This window comes from Triticum aestivum, chromosome 3B (genome assembly GCF_018294505.1).
Source record: "Triticum aestivum cultivar Chinese Spring chromosome 3B, IWGSC CS RefSeq v2.1, whole genome shotgun sequence".
NCBI classification, from domain to species: Eukaryota; Viridiplantae; Streptophyta; class Magnoliopsida; order Poales; family Poaceae; genus Triticum; species Triticum aestivum.
This window is the reverse complement of record NC_057801.1, coordinates 178,445,995-178,463,140: the sequence shown is the minus strand read 5'-3', so window position 1 is coordinate 178,463,140 and position 17,146 is coordinate 178,445,995. Positions and strand designations below refer to the sequence as shown.

At 48.5% G+C, this 17,146-nt stretch overlaps 3 protein-coding genes across 3 annotated transcripts; 2 read left to right on the top strand and 1 right to left on the bottom strand.

The window, feature by feature from the left end:
- The first annotated feature begins 5,817 nt into the window (after positions 1-5,817).
- Positions 5,818-7,038, top strand: LOC123069244 (heme-binding protein 2). The gene is made up of 2 exons (XM_044492046.1): positions 5,818-6,172; positions 6,323-7,038. The coding sequence occupies exons 1-2, from the start codon at positions 5,943-5,945 to the stop codon at positions 6,756-6,758; spliced, it is 666 nt and encodes a 221-aa protein (XP_044347981.1). The 5' UTR covers positions 5,818-5,942; the 3' UTR covers positions 6,759-7,038.
- A 379-nt stretch (positions 7,039-7,417) lies between these two features.
- LOC123065160 (probable hexosyltransferase MUCI70) lies at positions 7,418-12,400 on the top strand. Its single transcript, XM_044488513.1, has 4 exons — positions 7,418-7,798; positions 8,020-8,232; positions 11,281-11,856; positions 11,934-12,400. The coding sequence occupies exons 1-4, from the start codon at positions 7,531-7,533 to the stop codon at positions 12,269-12,271; spliced, it is 1,395 nt and encodes a 464-aa protein (XP_044344448.1). The 5' UTR covers positions 7,418-7,530; the 3' UTR covers positions 12,272-12,400.
- Positions 12,357-13,910, bottom strand: LOC123065161 (uncharacterized). Its single transcript, XM_044488514.1, has 4 exons — positions 13,314-13,910; positions 13,120-13,236; positions 12,950-13,030; positions 12,357-12,864 (listed from the first exon to the last, which is right to left on the bottom strand). Exons 1-4 carry the CDS (start codon positions 13,797-13,799, stop codon positions 12,706-12,708), a joined length of 843 nt encoding a protein of 280 aa, XP_044344449.1. The 5' UTR covers positions 13,800-13,910; the 3' UTR covers positions 12,357-12,705.
- Between the last annotated feature and the right edge of the window lie 3,236 nt (positions 13,911-17,146).

The following is a 17,146-nucleotide window of genomic DNA, read 5'->3' as shown; positions in this document are numbered from 1 at the left end:
GAAGCTCCATGTTGATGGATCTTTGGACTCACTCGTTTTTGAAAAGTTTGAGACATGCGAACCATGTCTATTGGTGTATATGCATGAAGAAACTCCATGCAAATGGATCGTTCGGACTCACTTGATTTTGAATCACTTGAGATATGCAAATCATACCACATGGGCAAGATGACTGAAAAGCCTCATTTTCAGTAAGATGGAACAAGATAGCAACTTGTTGGAAGTAACACATTTTGATGTGTGCAGTCGAATGAGTGCTGAGGCATGCAGTGAATATCATTATGTTCTTACTTCACAGATGATTCGAGTAAATGTTGAGTATATTTACTTGATGAAACACAAGTCTGAATTATTGAATGGTTCAAGTAATTTCAGAGTGAAGTAGCAGATCATTGTGACAAGAGGATAAAATGTCTATGATATGATCATAGAGATGAATATCTGAGTTACGAGTTTTGGCACACAATTAAGACATTGTGGAAATTGTTTCGCAATTAATACCACCTGGAACACCATAATGTGATGGTGTGTCCGAACATCATAGTTGCACCCTATTGGATATGGTGCGTACCATGATGTCTCTTATCGAATTACCACTATCGTTCATGGGTTAGGCATTAGAGACAACCACATTCACTTTAAATAGGGCACCACGTAATTCCGATGAGATGACACTGTATGAATTATGGTTTAGAGAAACCTAAGTTGTCGTTTCTTAAAAGTTTGGGGCTGCGACGCTTATATGAAAAAGTTTCAGGTTGATAAGCTCGAACCCAAAGCCGATAAAATGCATCTTCATAGGAAACCCAAAACAGTTGGGTATACCTCCTAATTCAGATCCGAAAGCAATATGGATTGTTTCTAGAATCGGGTCCTTTCTCGAGGAAAAGTTTCTCTCGAAAGAATTGAGTGGGAGGATGGTGGAGACTTGATGAGGTTATTGAACCGTCTCTTCAACTAGTGTGTGACAGGGCACAGGGAGTTGTTCCTATGGCACCTACACCAATTGAAGTGGAAGCTTATGATATTGATCATGAAACTTCGGATCAAGTCACTCCCAAACCTCGTAGGATGACAAGGATGCGTACTACTTCAGAGTGGTACGTAATCCTGTCTTGAAGGTCATGTTGCTAGACAACAATGAACCTACGAGCTATGGAGAAGCGATGGTGGGCCCGGATTCCGATAAATGGCTTGAGGCCATAAAATCTGAGAGAGGATCCATGTATGAAAACAAAGTGTAGACTTTGGCAGAACGGCTCGATGGTCGTAAGGCTAATGAGTACAGATGGATTTCAAAAGGAAGACGGACAATGATGGTAAATGTCACCATTAAGAAAGCTCGACTTGTCGTTAAGATGTTTTCCGACAAGTTCAAGGAGTTGACTACGATGAGATTTTCTCACTCGTAGCGATGCTAAGAGTCTGTTGGAATTATATTAGTGATTACTGCATTATTTATGAAATCTTGCAGATAGGATGTCAAAACATTATTTCCTCGATGATTTTAATGAGGAAAGGTTGTATGTGATACAACCGGAAGGTTTTGTCAATCCCGAAAGATGCTAATAAGTATGCAAAGCTCCAGCAATCCTTCTAAGGACTGGAGTGAGCATCTCGGAGTTGGAATGTTTGCTTTGATGATGATCAAAAATTTTGGGTTTGTACAAAGTTTATGAGAAACTTGTATTTCCAAAGAAGTGAGTGGGAGCACTATAGAATTTCTGATGAGTATATGTTGTTGACATATTGTTGATCAGAAATGACGTAGAATTTCTGGAAAGCATATAGGGTTATTTTGAAAGTGTTTTTCAATGGAAAGCCTGGATTAAGCTACTTGAACATTGAGCATCAAGATCTATAAGGATAGATCAAAATGCTTAATAATACTTTCAAATGAGCACATACCTTGACATGATCTTGAAGGTGTTCAAGATGGACCAGTCAAAGAAGGAGTTCTTGCCTGAGTTGTAAGGTACGAAGTTAAGACTTAAAGCTCGACCACGGCAGAATAGAGAGAAAGGACGAAGGTCGTCCCCTATGCTTAAGACGTAGGCTCTTCAGTATGCTATGCTGTGTACCGCACCTGAAGTGTGCCTTGCCATGAGTCAGTCAAGGGGTACAAGAGTGATCCAAGAATGGCTCACAGGACAGCGGTCAATGTTATCCTTAGTAACTAGTGGACTAAGGAATTTTCTCGATTATGGAGGTGGTAAAAGAGTTCGTCGTAAAGGTTACGACGATGCAAGCTTGACACCTATCCGGATAGCTCTGAGTAGAGAGACCGGATACATATAATGGAGCAATAATTTAGAATAGCTCCAAGTAGAACAGTTGTTTGGAATAGCTCCAAATAGAGCGTGGTAGCTGCATCTAGGAGATGACATAGAGATTTGTAAAGCACACACGGATCTGAAAGGTTCAGACCTGTTGACTAAAACCTCTCTCACAAGCAACATGATCAAACATAAAACTCATTGAGTGTTAATCACATAGTGATGTGAACTAGACTACTGACTCTAGTAAACTCTTGGGTATTAGTCACATGGCGATGTGACCTGTGAGTGTTAATCACATGGCGATGTGAACTAGATTATTGACTCTAGTGCAAGTGGGAGACTATTGGAAATATGCCCTAGAGGCAATAATAAAAGTATTATTATTATATTTCCTTGTTCATGATAATTGTCTTTTATTCATGCTATAACTGTATTATCCGGAAATCGTAATACACGTGTGAATACATAGACCACAATATGTCCCTAGTGAGCCTCTAGTTGACTAGCTCGTTGTGATCAACAGATAGTCATGGTTTCCTGGCTATGGACATTGGATGTCGTTGATAACGGGATCACATCATTAGGAGAATGATGTGATGGACAAGACCCAATCCTAAGACTAGCACAAAAGATCGTGTAGTTCATTTGCTAGAGCTTTGCCAATGTCAAGTATCTCTTCCTTCGACCATGAGAGCGTGTAACTCCTGGATACCGTAGGAGTGCTTTGGGTGTATCAAACGTCACAACGTAACTGGGTGACTATAAAGGTGCACTACAGCTATCTCTGAAAGTATCTATTGTTTTATGCGGATCGAGACTGGGATTTGTCACTCCGTGTAAACGGAGAGGTATCTCTGGGCCCACTCGGTAGGACATCATCATATGCGCAATGTGACCAAGGAGTTGATCACGGGATGATGTGTTACGGAACGAGTAAAGTGACTTGCCGGTAACGAGATTGAACAAGGTATTGGATACCGACGATCGAATCTCGGGCAAGTAACATACCGATAGACAAAGGGAATTGAATACGGGATTGATTAAGTCCTTGACATCGTGGTTCATCCGATGAGATCATCGTGGAACATGTGGGAGCCATCATGGGTATCCAGATCCCGCTGTTGGTTATTGACCGGAGAACGTCTCGGTCATGTCTACATGTCTCCCGAACCCGTAGGGTCTACACACTTAAGGTTCGATGACGCTAGGGTTATAAAGGAAGTTTGTATGTGGTTACCGAATGTTGTTCGGAGTCCCGGATGAGATCCCGGACGTCACGAGGAGTTCCGGAATGGTCCGGAGGTAAAGATTTATATATGGGAAGTCCTATTTTGGCCACCGAAAATGTTCGGGATTTTTTGGTATTGTACCGGGAAGGTTCTAGAAGGTTCCAGAGTGGGGACCACCTGCATGGGGGGACCCACATGGACGTGGGTAGTGGGGGCAAGGCCCCACATCCCTGGTCAAGGCGCACCAAGATCCCCCCTTAGAAGGAATAAGATCATATCCCGAAGGGATAAGATCAAGATCCCTAAAAAGGGGGGATAACAATCGGTGGGGAAGGAAATAATGAGATTTCTTTCCTCCCACCTTGGCCAACGCCCCAATGGACTTGGAGGGCAAGAAACCAGCCCCTCCACCCCTATATATAGTGGGGAGGCGCATGGGAGCTATAGACGAAGTTCTGGCGCAGCCCTCTACCTCTCTTCCTACTCCTCCTCTCCCATGGTGCTTGGCGAAGCCCTGCTGGATTGCCACGCTCCTCCACCACCACCACGCCGTTGTGCTGCTGTTGGATGGAGTCTTCCTCAACCTCTCCCTCTCTCCTTGCTGGATCAAGGCGTGGGAGACGTCACCGGGCTGTACGTGTGTTGAACGCGGAGGTGCCGTGCGTTCGGCACTTGATCATCGGTGATTTGAATCACGACGAGTACGACTCCATCAACCCCGTTCACTTGAACGCTTCCGCTTAGCGATCTACAAGGGTATGTAGATGCACTCTCTTTCTACTCGTTGCTGGTCTCTCCATAGATAGATCTTGGTGACACGTAGGAAAATTTTGAATTTCTGCTACGTTCCCCAACATAATGTTCAACTTCAGAGAAAGACTGTTATGGGCGAGGCGCCAAAAGAAATGCTGAATCTTTGGCTGACAGGGCAAAGTCCATATTTCCTTCCACTTCCATCCAACTAGTTGTGGCCTAGATGAGCCCGACAACCCCGCATCTCTCTCCATGACATACAGTTTGTAGGTTGATTTAAACGAGAACTGGCCTTTACTGTCATCAAACTACACATAGAAGTCCTCATACTCATCTCGGACAGGGGTAGCCAGAATAATTCTTGCTTCATCTAGTGAAAAAATGTCTCTAATAAGTCTCTCATCCCAGCATTGTGTATCCGGATCAACTAGTTCACAGACCCTTGTTAGCAGGCAACCTCCTCTAGGTGTTGTTGGGGTTCTCACCCCCTGTCTGTTTAGCCATGGGTCAGACCAAATTTTAATTGTAGTGCCATCTCCCACCCGACAAATGAGTCCTTCCTTCATCAGTGCCACTCCCTTCAGTATGCTCCGCCATGTGTACGAGATCCTCGGATGTGCTTGCGCTTCTAGGATCGACGTGTGCGGGAAGTATCTCGCCCTCAAGACCTGGGCGCACAAAGATTCAGGCTTGGTCAGCATGCGCCATGCCTGTGGTGCTAAGCCGTAGATGTCGCGGAACCCCATTCCTCTGTCCTTCTTCGGCTTTGTCAGAAGCTCCCAGCTTAGCCAATGCATCATATTATTTTTCTCCTGCTATGCCCACCAGAACCTACAGATCATCATTCCAATATCCTCACAAAGCGTCTTGGTAAGATCAAAGCAGGACATAGCAAACGTTGGGATGACCTGCACACACGCCTTGATTAGTACATCTTTCCCCATCTTGGACAACAATCTTTCTTGCCAACCCTGAATTTTCTGCTAGATACAATCCTTCAAATATTCAAAAACGTGTTTCCTTGCTTTGCCTACATACACTGGAAAGCCTAGATACATACCTCTCCGTCTTTGCCTCAGCTGCAGAGCCTCCAGAACCTCTTGCCTTTGCACTTGGCTGGTGTTCTTACTGAACATGACAGAGTACTTGTCATAATTCACAACTTGGCCCGAGCATACCTCATAAAGTGTTAGCATATTCTGCAGTGATGTAGCACTCTCTCACGAAGCTTTAACGAGCACTAGTGAGTCATCCGCAAACAATAAATGGTTAAAACTCGGGGCAGCGTTGCAAATACGAATCCCCTTCAAGCTTGCCTCAGGCCTCTTCAGAGAAAAATAATTCAATAGAGAGGCCTCGAGCGTTCTAAATTTTAACAAAAATACCGAGATAGTATTATCCCACCTTCAGATATTACTGTGAAAATCATCTCAAAACCACCAACCGATGCTTCTACTGTCTACGTGTGCCCCCTCTCCCCCGCTTCCCAGTCTCGATCCTCAAGACCCGAACGATGACGGCCAAGTGCTCGAATCCCGTCGACGTGGAAGCACGGCCGCCGCGGCCACCCTGAGCCGCAGCCGAGCCGTATTTATCCCACCACCGCCAATCAATCAACACAGACACGCACGCACCCGAGCCCCACAATTCGCATCCCCCACTCCACTATCCACCAAAAACCATGGCGCGGCGGAGCAGCATGCTCCTCCTACTCGCCGCGGCCGCCCTGCTTGCCGTCGGCGCGGGCGCCGCCGTGCCGCCGTCGTGCGAGCGCATCGAGTGCCCGGCGTACGACGTGGTGGACAACGCCAACGGGTTCGAGATCCGGCGGTACAAGGACGCCATGTGGGTGTCCACCGCGCCCATCGAGGACATCTCCCTCGTCGACGCCACCCGCTCCGGCTTCCTCCAGTAAGCACGCCGCTCCCTTCGCCATTGCCAGATCACGCGCAACTTGCTCGCAGCAGTAGTGCCAGTGAAGCTCTCTTTTGGGCTTCACGTGGGCCTAAACAAATGGGCCTGGGATAACAATAACGGGCTTCTCTTGTTTCTATGGGCCAGGCTTTTCAAGTACATCCAGGGGAAGAACGCCTACAACGAGACGATCGAGATGACGGCGCCGGTGCTGACGCGGGTGGCGCCCAGCGACGGGCCCTTCTGCGTCTCCTCCTTCGTGGTCAGCTTCTACGTGCCGGCGAAGAACCAGGCGGACGCGCCGCCGGCCGAGGGCCTGCACGTGCAGAAGTGGGCCGGGGCGAGGTACGCGGCCGTGCGCCGGTTCGGCGGCTTCGTGGCCGACGCCGACGTCGGCAAGCAGGCCGCGCTGCTCGACGCCAGCCTGCAGGGGACCAGGTGGGCCGCCGCCGTGTCCGACGGCCGCAAGGCCGACCCGGCGTCCGAGTACACCGTGGCGCAGTACAACTCACCGTTCGAGTTCAGCGGCAGGGTGAACGAGATATGGATGCTCTTCGACACCATGGCCGCGTCTGACATGTAACTGTGCAAGCTTGTTGCTGCTGGCTAGATTAATCAGTGAACTCGTATGTAAGAGTGTCTTGTCTTTTAAGCTTTCTATCTAAGCCGACGAATAATGGTAGCCTATAAACTGCTGAAGCCAACTACTCCTAGTGTACTGTTTTGCGCTGTATGGACATGCGAGCAATAAAGTGCCCCTTTGGTGCAACAAACTGTTTGCCATTTTGGCGGCCTGTTGCTTTCTTTCGCGTTTGAGAAGACTGTTCCCATGATACGTTTCCTATAAATATCCCCTGCTATCACACCGGCGGTGCTGCTAATTTTTTTTTTCTTTCCATGGACTGTTCTGCTGCTATTTGTCGCAGCTGAAGAATCAAACCGAGGTGTCCGAATCCAAGTTTCTTCCGTCAGCTCAACCAGAATCGGTGATTCTCACTACATCGACTGCAGTGCACTTTCTCTTGGAGCATCACTGGCTACAATAGGGAGTGTGTACGTACGTGCTACCACCGACGTGGCGACGTACAGTACGTACATAACATCGAACTCCCAGCCAGTTCCTTCAGCGATCGGTCGCGGCAGCTCATTTTTCTCTCCGTATAACAGACGTGCGGTATGCAGGACCACGGCAGGTCGTTCTTCTCTCCGTAACGGACGTGCGGCATGCACGAGGACCCCCCGATCTCCTCTCCCCGCGTGACCTGATCACTCGGCTCAAAGAGTCAAAACAAACTGGGTGACACGTCCGCCGGCCCGCCCGCCCGCGCGCTCTGGCTGGGGCGAGCGCGAGCGGCATGGCGTGGGTGCGCGTGCGGAGGCCCCCGCTGCTGCAGTCCAAGCTGCTCTGCCTCTCGCTGCTCTACCTCCTCACCACGCTCCCGCTCGCGCTCTACGTCTCCTTCTCCGACCCCTCGCGCTGCCTGCCCCTCCACCTCCTCCTCCGCCCCGCCCGCCCCTCCCCTCCGGCGACGGCGCTCTTCGACTACCCGCGCGACTACGGCGCGCACAAGTACGCACTCCCCACCCCGCGCGCGCTCTGCTCCGACCCGGCCGTGTTCTCAGGTCTCAGCCTCCGTCGCCTCAAGATATCGTCGTCGATTTTTATAGAATCCGATCATTCGCACCATAACTCGCAACGATTGTGTTTCTTGTCGCAATATTTCCCGTAAAATTATCGTTCTTGTCAATGGTTCTGCCTTTTTTTTTTACTATCTATTGCCATATGCCAAAAACGCGGGTCATTTCATTGCCTTTCTGACCCACAAATTTCCTTCTTCGAGCAGATTATAACACCGTTTTGCAAGAGATCAATGGCCTCGGCCGCAACCTCTCGGCGACACCTCGTGCATCCCCTGGGTTGCGGTACAAGACCGGCAGGAGGGACTCGTTTGCGGGAAATTTGTCCACCGAGGAACGGAGATCCTTCTTCAATCACACAGACAGCGCAGTGGAAATCCCATGTGGATTCTTCAAGGACTTTCCCCTCGCACAAGCCGGTGAGTTAATTGTCCATATTTCGTATATTGCATGCAGGAGAAATTCACTCTAGTCTAGTGTATTGTGTAATCACGTCAACCTTTTTTACTTAAAGGGTTGCAACTAGACAAAATACTAATTAATAGAGGAAAGAGCAATAGCCAAAATATGGCTATTCTCTCATAAAATGTGTTAACTGATAAGATACAGCAATAAAGATATGAGTCAATGGAAAATTGTACCTAGGACATATTTAATGCATATCATAAGTTAGTACTCCACTAAGGTACAAGCCTTTGTAAATTGTACTTACAACATACTATCGCCGTCTAAAAATATATGACGTTTTTTTAGGCAAATTAGCCTTAAGAAACGTCTTACATTTTAAGGCGAAGGTAGTATTTAAAATATAAGACATTTTTAGGATAAACTAGCCTTAAGAAACGTCTTGCATTTTAGGACGGAGGTAGTATTTATTGCAAATGATTAAATATTGTATACACATATTTCTTGACAGGAAAAAGTCCAAAACAAATCTGAACTCATAGACGAAAACTAAATCGAACCCTAAACTTTCAATCCCTGAAATCAGCGCACCAAACTCTTCGATTCCGGTATATTTTTAAACTTGAGAGCATTTCACTGGTACTCGCTGACGTGACAAGTTAAATTTGGCGGGCCCATTGAGAAGTCAGCTTGCACGCCCGCTCTGCTATGGTTTTCATTTTTTCCATTTTCCTTTATTTTTTCCTTCGGGTTTTCTTTATTTTGATCTGTTTTCGCCGGCTTTTTTTACCTTTGTTATATTTTTTTCCCTAGTTTTCTTTGGTTTTGTGTCGTTATATTTTTGGTTTTCTTTTGTTTATTTCTTGATTTCTTCGAATTTTTTGTTTTTTTCTTTCCTTTTTATTGTGCTTTCGACATTTTTCAAATGTATTATATACATTAACACGCACATGAAACATTTATTGATGCACTTCCGACATTTTTCGAATACATCATGTACATTTCTAAAATACATGTTCACAACATTTTATGAATATACAGTAAATTTTTGCCAAATACACGTTTAACTTTTTTGAAATGATAATAAACATTTTACAAAACTATACAAACATTATTTTACATTGTTTAAAAAGTTGCTCCCATTTTAAAAAAAATTGAAAATGTTCGCACTTTCAAATTTTGTCCAGGTTTTAAAAATAGTTCCATTCTTTCCAAACATGTTTATGTTTCAAAAAGTGTTCCCATTTTTTCAAAGCTGTTCATTTTTTAAAAAAAGTACTCCCTCTGTAAAGAGATATAAAAGCGTTTAGATCACTATATTTCTTTGTGGAGGGAGTATTCAACATTTTTCTCACACATTTGTTCACGTTCAAAAAGTTGCTCCCATTTTACAATTTTCAGAAAGTGTTTGCATTTTAAATTTTGCTCAGGTTTCAAATTAGTTCCCATTTTTTTCAAAAACAATTATGTTTTAAAAGTTTTCACTTTTTCAAAATTGATTTTGTTTTCAAAATTTGTTCATTTTGACAATTGTTTATGTTTTCCATATTTGTTTCCCTTAAAAAAGGTTTCTTCCTAATTTGGACTTTGCGGTGTTTGATTAAATATTTCAGGATTCTCACTAAATCACAACTGCCATTTATTCTGGTGGCTTCCATGACGAGTTCAGCAGCTCCAGGTTGTCTATTTTCTTTGTGTTTTTATACGCCGCGCGTTATGATAAAACGGAAAAAAAGCTCACTTCGCACGTCGTGGGTCGCCCCCGTGCTATCAACAATTGACGGTTTTTTTGGTATTTTTATTACGTCGCATATTACAAAATAAAAATAAAAATAGACTGGACATAAAAGAAAAAAATCTCGCTTCGCGCCTGTTGGGCCGGCCCAGTCGCGTGGATAGTCAGCAATCCCGGGGTTCAACCCGCCACGTCGACAATCCCTATTTTGGAACGCTCTCGCGATTCAAAATAGACCGGGATCGAAGAGTTTGCTGTGCTGATTTTAGGGATTGAAAGTTCAGGGTTCGATTTAGCTTTTGTCTACGAGTTTAAGGTTTACTTTGGACTTTTCCCTTTGTGATAAGTCAAAATTTGTACGTTTTGAATTTTTTTTATTGAAAAGTCAACATCTACAAGTTTTTAACTTGGTCAAATGTTACGAGGGTTTAACTTGGGCCAAAATCTATATGCATTTCTGGACTAGAGGGAGTACGATACTAATCAATACACTGAAGACTGCCTTGAGCATGTGTATATATAGTGTAATTACTTCGATCAAATATATTTTCAGTCAAATTTATTGAATATTTAATATGAAAAGAATTAGAAGGAAAAAAATCCACAAATTGTTAGGTTTTGGCGTACTCTTATCGCGGTGAGTTTTGCTCCAATTTGTTAGGTTTTTGTGTACTCGTGTCGTTAGTCTGAGAGGTGTAGGCGACGATGAAGAGGAATAGGTACATCAAGTGACATCCTTATTGTGTTGACGCTGGATCCGGTATCACCCCGGGGCCTTGAGGGTTGGTTTTTCATATGCAGTCCGTTGGGCTGTGGCCAACTGTCGTCATGGACGATGCTTTCGCCTTGTTTATTTTGCGGTGGCGCAGTGGTCTTGTCAATAAGATCCTACGCCTTCCCTCTCCTTCGACGATGCTTTTGGCGCCGACTGGGTTGGGTTTCCTCGTCTGGACTTCGCCCTCTCTCTAGGTCGACAATCCATGCTTCAAATCATTGTCGGTGGTGTCTCATGGCAATGTATGATGATTTCACGGCCGTAGTTACATCGACTCTCTTGTGCCGGCAGTATAGGGCACATGCCATTGGTTTGTGTTGGTTGGAGAGGTCGGTGAATTCCCTTGGACCATTTTTATTTTTTATTTTTGCTAGGGTTTTTTCGTAAGACTTAGATGTGTTTAATACTCGCTCTGTTTCAAAATAAGTGTCGTTGATTTAATATAATCAGTGAAACTTATTTAGGACCGAGGGAGTATAGCCTTCAAAAAAAAGTGTCAAGTTTTCCACTTATCAATGTTACCATGCTTCTTTAACGTCGATGATATTTCAGACAGATCGGCCATGGAGAGCTGCCGAGGGGTGGTCATCGCCTCGGCAATCTTCAATGACCACGACAAGATCCGGCAGCCAAAGGGGCTCGGGTCCCATACAGTCAAGGCGGCGTGTTTCTTCATGTTCATCGACGACCGTACCCACCGGGTCCTGGCGAGCCACGGCATCCTGGAAGACGAGCATGTCGCGTCGGCCAGCGCGTTCGTCGGTGCATGGCGCGTGGTGACGCTGCAGCAGCAGCAGCAGCTCCCCTACGAGGACCCCGCCATGAACGGCGTCGTGGTGAAGCACCTGCTGCATAGGCTCTTCCCGAACGCCAGGTTCAGCGTCTGGATCGACGCCAAGATGCAGCTCACGGTGGACCCGCTGCTGCTGGTGCACTCCCTCCTCGTCGGCAAGGGCGCGGACATGGCGGTCTCCAGGCACCCGTTCAACCTCCACGCCATGGAGGAGGCGATCGCCACGGCGCGGTGGCGCAAGTGGCGCGACGTGGACGCCATCAGGGCGCAGATGGAGGCCTACTGCAGCTACGGCCTGCAGCCATGGTCCCCCAGCAAGCTCCCATATCCTTCAGGTATCCACTAAAGACAGAGACAGATTTGCTCGCGTGCCCTGCCTGTATCCGATTCTGATTCGTTTGACGTGGTGCAGATGTGCCGGACACGGCGATCATCATCAGGAGGCACGGCTCGGCGAGCGACCTCTTCTCCTGCCTGCTCTTCAACGAGCTGGAGGCGTTCAACCCGCGGGACCAGCTGGCCTTCGCCTACGTGCGGGACCAAATGAGCCCCAAGGTGAGCATCAACATGTTCGAGGTGGAGGTGCTGGAGCACATCAGCGTCGAGTATCGGCATAACCTGAAGCGCGATAATGGCGGCGGGGGAGGAGGGGCGAAGCAGGGGATCGCCAGGATGGCATCCTCGCAAGACATCGCCGGGAGCAGCTGTGAGGGGTACCTCATGAAGATGTGGGGGGAGCCTTCTGAATAAAACAATTAAACAGGGCCAATGAAAATGTAGCATTTCATCCATTCATTTTGCTCCGAAGAAAGAATTCAACTGTAGGGCAGAGATATACAGCAGGTAAACTTTTGGTAACACAAAGTACTACACAAACTATCAGACTAGTGTGTGAACTATATATGCATATGTGGCTTCCATACTTCTCGTAGGGTCTGAAGACTGCACTCTTCGTCAATATGACAGAGGGGAAATTTGGTAGCCACAAGCACACAAAAGAGATAAGGCTTCATGAGTACATGAACTCCCAGACACTGAATAAACTACACACGCAACTACGCAGGCAAGGCACAAAGATGCGTCACAAGAGTGGTCAGCACTCAACACAAACATTGCCTTGAGGCTTCAGGCAAGCAAAGACACAAAGATTCTTCACAAGAATTGGTCAGTACTGCATCAGGTGGTCAGGTGCTGGACTCTGTTGTTCCCTTGGCCAGCTCGTACTTGTTCTTGAATTCTTTCCAGGCGTCCATGGCGTTCTTGGACATCTTCTCGATGTCGTCGGCGGTGGCCGTGTCCGGAGATAGCATGGTCTCCACCGCCATCATCATGTTAACCACAGCCTGGACAAAACAGAGTTGAGCACACGAGAAATTGATCACATGTAGGCTAGGCAGGCTGTATTAGCAGTGGCAAGGAAGCATTTACCAAATGTAAATATGGCCTCGAGTCACGTTGGTAGCGGCCGGTCAGCTGCTGGCAGACTTCTTTTGCCCTCTGCCATTCTCTCTGCGTGTGATGATTAAACAGGGTGTCAGCACGCAGCACGGTTAATCGTTTTTACGGACCACCCGAACGGAAGGCACAAACGAAGTCACCTGATTGATGAGCACGTCGGTGAGCAGCAAGCCGAGGTCGAGCTTTCTCTCCGGGTCGCGCGACGCCGCCCACTCCTTCTGCAGCAGGCTCGTCAGCTTCCCCCTGTCGCCGATGTGCTGTGCATGGCATCGTTAATCCATTATCACACGGGTCGAACGAAAGCAGCGGCGTTGCACAAGCAGAGAAAGAGAACCTCCTTGGTGACTTGCTCGAAGACGAGGTCCATGAGCGTGGCGTTTTCTCTGGGCGCGTCCTCGCGCCGGAACAGCGAGTCCGAGAGCGCGCCCACGCTCGTCCTCACCGCCGCTGCCGGGGTGCCGCCCCGCTCCGTTCCGTCCGTGACGGCGTTGAGCGTATACACCATGGCCGGCTGCACGAGGACGGCGCCGGCGCCACCGCCGCGCGCTGACCACGAGGCGCCGCCCAGGGCCAGAGCGAGCGCGACGCCCGCGCCCGCGCCCACCCTCAGCGCGGTCCAGGGCACCGCCGGCTGCCCTCCCTTCGCCGGTGCCAGGGGCTCCGGCTCCGTCGCGCTCGCGTGGGCGCGCAGCGCGCGAGGCCTCCATCGTCCCAACGCGCTGGCACGGGCCGGGGGCCGGTGGCGCCGCATGCCGGCACCCGGAGCGGCATGTGCTCCGGTCAACGTGCCCCGCGATTCTGTGCAGAGCGAGGACTCCATGCGCTTGTTAGATCGCTCGGCTCGATCGCGGTCTGGGGTGTGGAAGCGTCTAGTGATTCAGCTTGTGTTGGTCTCTTTCGATTTTATTCGGATGTTTGTAGTTGTAGCACCACGGCCTCTGCAACATGCATGGGCGCTTTACATCTTCTGCTACAGCAAGCAAGGCATCAAGTGCGACCTGCTTTTTAGTACGGTTAACGAGCCAGGGCTGCAAGTTTCAGGTCCTTTTATTTACTTTGGAGACCATAAGCTCAGGTCATTTTATGAACCTACTAGTAATATCGAGGTTTCCGGATTGAGATCTTCACCATCTCAAGCAATTACAAACCTTCCATAAGCATAAAGTCAGGTGGAATCGGCATAATTTTCTCGTGCATTCTCTCTTCCTAATCCCGGGGTACAGCAAGTTATGGATGGAGTCCGTCCTGTAGCGTGACGGTTGGAGTCCTGGTCCGGCGATTGCGGAGGCGATCGCGCTAGGGTTCACCGCGCCGCCGGAGTCTCTCACCCTGGCCGACAGTTCTCAGATCTTGGGGCCAGCCCTGGTTGCCCTTCCAGATCTGCAGTGTGCGTCCACGGGTACGCGACCGCAAGCGCACCATAAACCCTAGGGCGAGGCCTGGGGAGGAAGGGGAGGAAGATGGAAGATGTGGCAGGGATGATGAAGGGATTGAAGCTTTCGGAGGAGGAGAAGAAAGGGGTTAGGATTAGGATCACGGCGAAGGAGAAGGGGAAGTTTGTGGAGGCAAAGGCGGTGGGGAAGGTCATGTCGGAGAAACCTGCACACCCAGATGCAATCCGTCTATCCCTGGGTAAGGTGTGGTGCCCCATTAAAGGGATAGATTGCAAGGAAGCGGGCGACAACAAGTTTGTCTTCACGTTTCTTCAGGAGTCTGGAAAGAGGAAGGCGTTGGAGAGCGGCCCGTGGATGTTTGACAAGGAGCTTGTGGTTGTGGAGGACTTTGATCCGAGCAAGAGGATGGAGGACTATGAGTTCAACAATATACCTGTATGGATTAGGGTGTTCAACCTCCCCTTGGGCATGATGAATGTAGAGGCGGCAGAAGAGATTGGAAATCTGGTTGGGACGTATGTGGAGGCGGATACGGGTGCAGATGGAACGACAATAGGAAGGTTCTTGAGGGTTAAGATTAGAATGAGAATCGATAAGCCAATTATGAGGGGCTTTACTCTTGAGGAAGAAGGAGGGGAGGAGAATCAGAAGAAGAAGAACGGCAAGGAGGTGGACAGGCTGGAAGAGGAGGATGGGTGGTGCAGATTTGAGTATGAGTATCTCCCAGATTTTTGCTATACCTGTGGCTTGATTGGGCATGGAGAGAAGGAGTGCAATATCGTTCTGAAGAGAGGAGAAAGGCCGCAGTTTGGGAGGTGGCTGAAAGCAGAGATGGAAGGAAGGAGGGGTTCGGCTGAGGAGGGGCCGTGGAGGAGGAATAATAGGGAGACTGCGGGGAAGAGCAGCTGGGGGCATGCTCGATCATATGGGAGATCTCGAAGTGGCAGTGACAGTCTGTCGTGGCGTAAGGAGACTGATCGTTCGGGCAATGAGGTAGCGGGAGGTTCAGAAAAAGGAGAAGAAGTAACAAGCCCACCAAAAGCTGCGATCGAGCAGAAGAGACAGGGTACGCCGAGGAATCTTCAGTTAGTGCTGACTGACAATCTGTCAAAGGGAGAGGGAGAAAGGGGTAAAACTGTGGCTAGCTCCTCGGAGGGGGCGGGTGGCCAGGCGTCTGAAACACTAACGATGGAAGTGGATGAGCATACACTGCAGGGGGGCTGTAGAGGCTAGTCGAGACAGTAAAATCAATGGCAAAAATCAGAATGGTAAGAAGTTTAGAAGGAAGGAGAGACCTAGGAGTGGGGAAACCAGCGATCATCAGCAAGTGGTGGAATTAGGGCACAAAAGGGGCCTTGAGGAGGAGGCGGAGGAGAAGGCAGGGAAGAGAGGGAAGGTAGATGAACAGGGAGCTGGTGTAGTCGAAGTAAGTGTGGAAAAGGATGTCAACATAATCGTATCGGCCGGGCTGTCAGCGTAGCCCCGCCAGGAACAATGAAAATTATCAGTTGGAACTACCGGGGGCTCGGGAATGGCCCGGCAGTTTGGAGTCTCCTCGAATTGAGGAGAATGGAGGATCCCGACATTTTATTTCTTGCTGAAACGAGGTTGACAGAGAGGGAACTTGACAGTTTTTGGTGGTCACTGGGCCTTGCACACATGCTTGTGTGGGATCCAGAGGGAAGGAGTAGGGGAATTGCTATGTTTTGGAAAAGAGGGGCGGATATTTCGCTGAGATCATATGGACGGAGGCATGTGGATGTTGATGTGGCAGGAGAAGGAGGAAGTGTTTGGAGACTGACCGGAGTGTATGGGGAGTCGGCAGCGGAGAGGAAAAAGGACACGTGGCGTACAATGAGGCTTCTAGGCCAACAACACCAAACCGGACGACCATGGCTATGCCTCGGGGACTTTAATGAAATCTTGGTCTGTGATGAAAAGGAGGGGGGTGCTGCACGATCGCAGGCATGCATGGACAGATTCAGAGAAGCACTAGTGTCCTGCGACCTCTATGATGTTGGCTATGTGGGAGATAAGTTTACGTGGAGGAATCACAGCAAGCAACTGCATTCGTATATCTGCGAGAGGTTGGACCGTGCAGCAGCAAACACACAATGGTGCGAAGCATTCCCGGACTTCTCTGTAGTAAATGGAAACCCGCGTCACTCCGATCATCGCCCAGTCATTGTGTCCACGGAAGGACACCGGAGTAGTGGAAGAAGAGGGGACCGAGGGTTTAGGTTTGAAGCCTGGTGGCTACAAGAGGCCGGTTGCAGCGAAGAAATCCAGGGAGCATGGGAGGAAGGATGGTTGAAGGGTGATAAAGGAGTGGCAGGGGTCATGGGCACAGTTGCGGGGCGAATGGTGAAATGGCAGAAGGAGGTGGTGGGTTAATTGGAGGGACGTTTGAAGAAGGCGAGGGCGGATCTGGAGAGGTGTATGAGAGAACCTGTCTCTGAGCAGAAGGTTAGAGAGGAGGCTGAGCCGAGGTGCGTGGTGAGGGATTTGGAAGATAAGAGGATCACGAAAGTAAAGCAGCGTTGTAAGTGCATCTAGTGCCACCCCTAGTTGGTTTTGGAGTATTGACGACAAAGTTGGTTGAGGGACTAATGCGTTTGTGAGAATTGCAGGATAACGCAGGTAGTGTCCCTCATTGATTCGGTTTACCTACCGGAGATGACCCCTAAAAATGTATGAAGACATTGAAGACAATGGTGGTATGAGAAGATATTCATATTGAAGACTATGACATGAGAAGACATTGTGTGAAGAC

What these genes read in the sequence shown, in the direction of transcription:
- LOC123065161 (XM_044488514.1), bottom strand. Translation starts at nt 13,799, where the DNA reads ATGGAGTCCTCGCTCTGCACAGAATCGCGGGGCACGTTGACCGGAGCA. An exon ending in TCGAGCAAGTCACCAAGGAG is followed by an intron (nt 13,237 to 13,313) that starts GTTCTCTTTCTC and finishes TGCCATGCACAG; the next exon opens with CACATCGGCGACAGGGGGAA. An exon ending in CGAGGCCATATTTACATTTG is followed by an intron (nt 12,865 to 12,949) that starts GTAAATGCTTCC and finishes TGTTTTGTCCAG; the next exon opens with GCTGTGGTTAACATGATGAT.
- LOC123069244 (XM_044492046.1), top strand. Translation starts at nt 5,943, where the DNA reads ATGGCGCGGCGGAGCAGCATGCTCCTCCTACTCGCCGCGGCCGCCCTG. An exon ending in ACCCGCTCCGGCTTCCTCCA is followed by an intron (nt 6,173 to 6,322) that starts GTAAGCACGCCG and finishes TCTATGGGCCAG; the next exon opens with GCTTTTCAAGTACATCCAGG.
- LOC123065160 (XM_044488513.1), top strand. Translation starts at nt 7,531, where the DNA reads ATGGCGTGGGTGCGCGTGCGGAGGCCCCCGCTGCTGCAGTCCAAGCTG. An exon ending in CTTTCCCCTCGCACAAGCCG is followed by an intron (nt 8,233 to 11,280) that starts GTGAGTTAATTG and finishes ATGATATTTCAG; the next exon opens with ACAGATCGGCCATGGAGAGC. An exon ending in CAAGCTCCCATATCCTTCAG is followed by an intron (nt 11,857 to 11,933) that starts GTATCCACTAAA and finishes GACGTGGTGCAG; the next exon opens with ATGTGCCGGACACGGCGATC.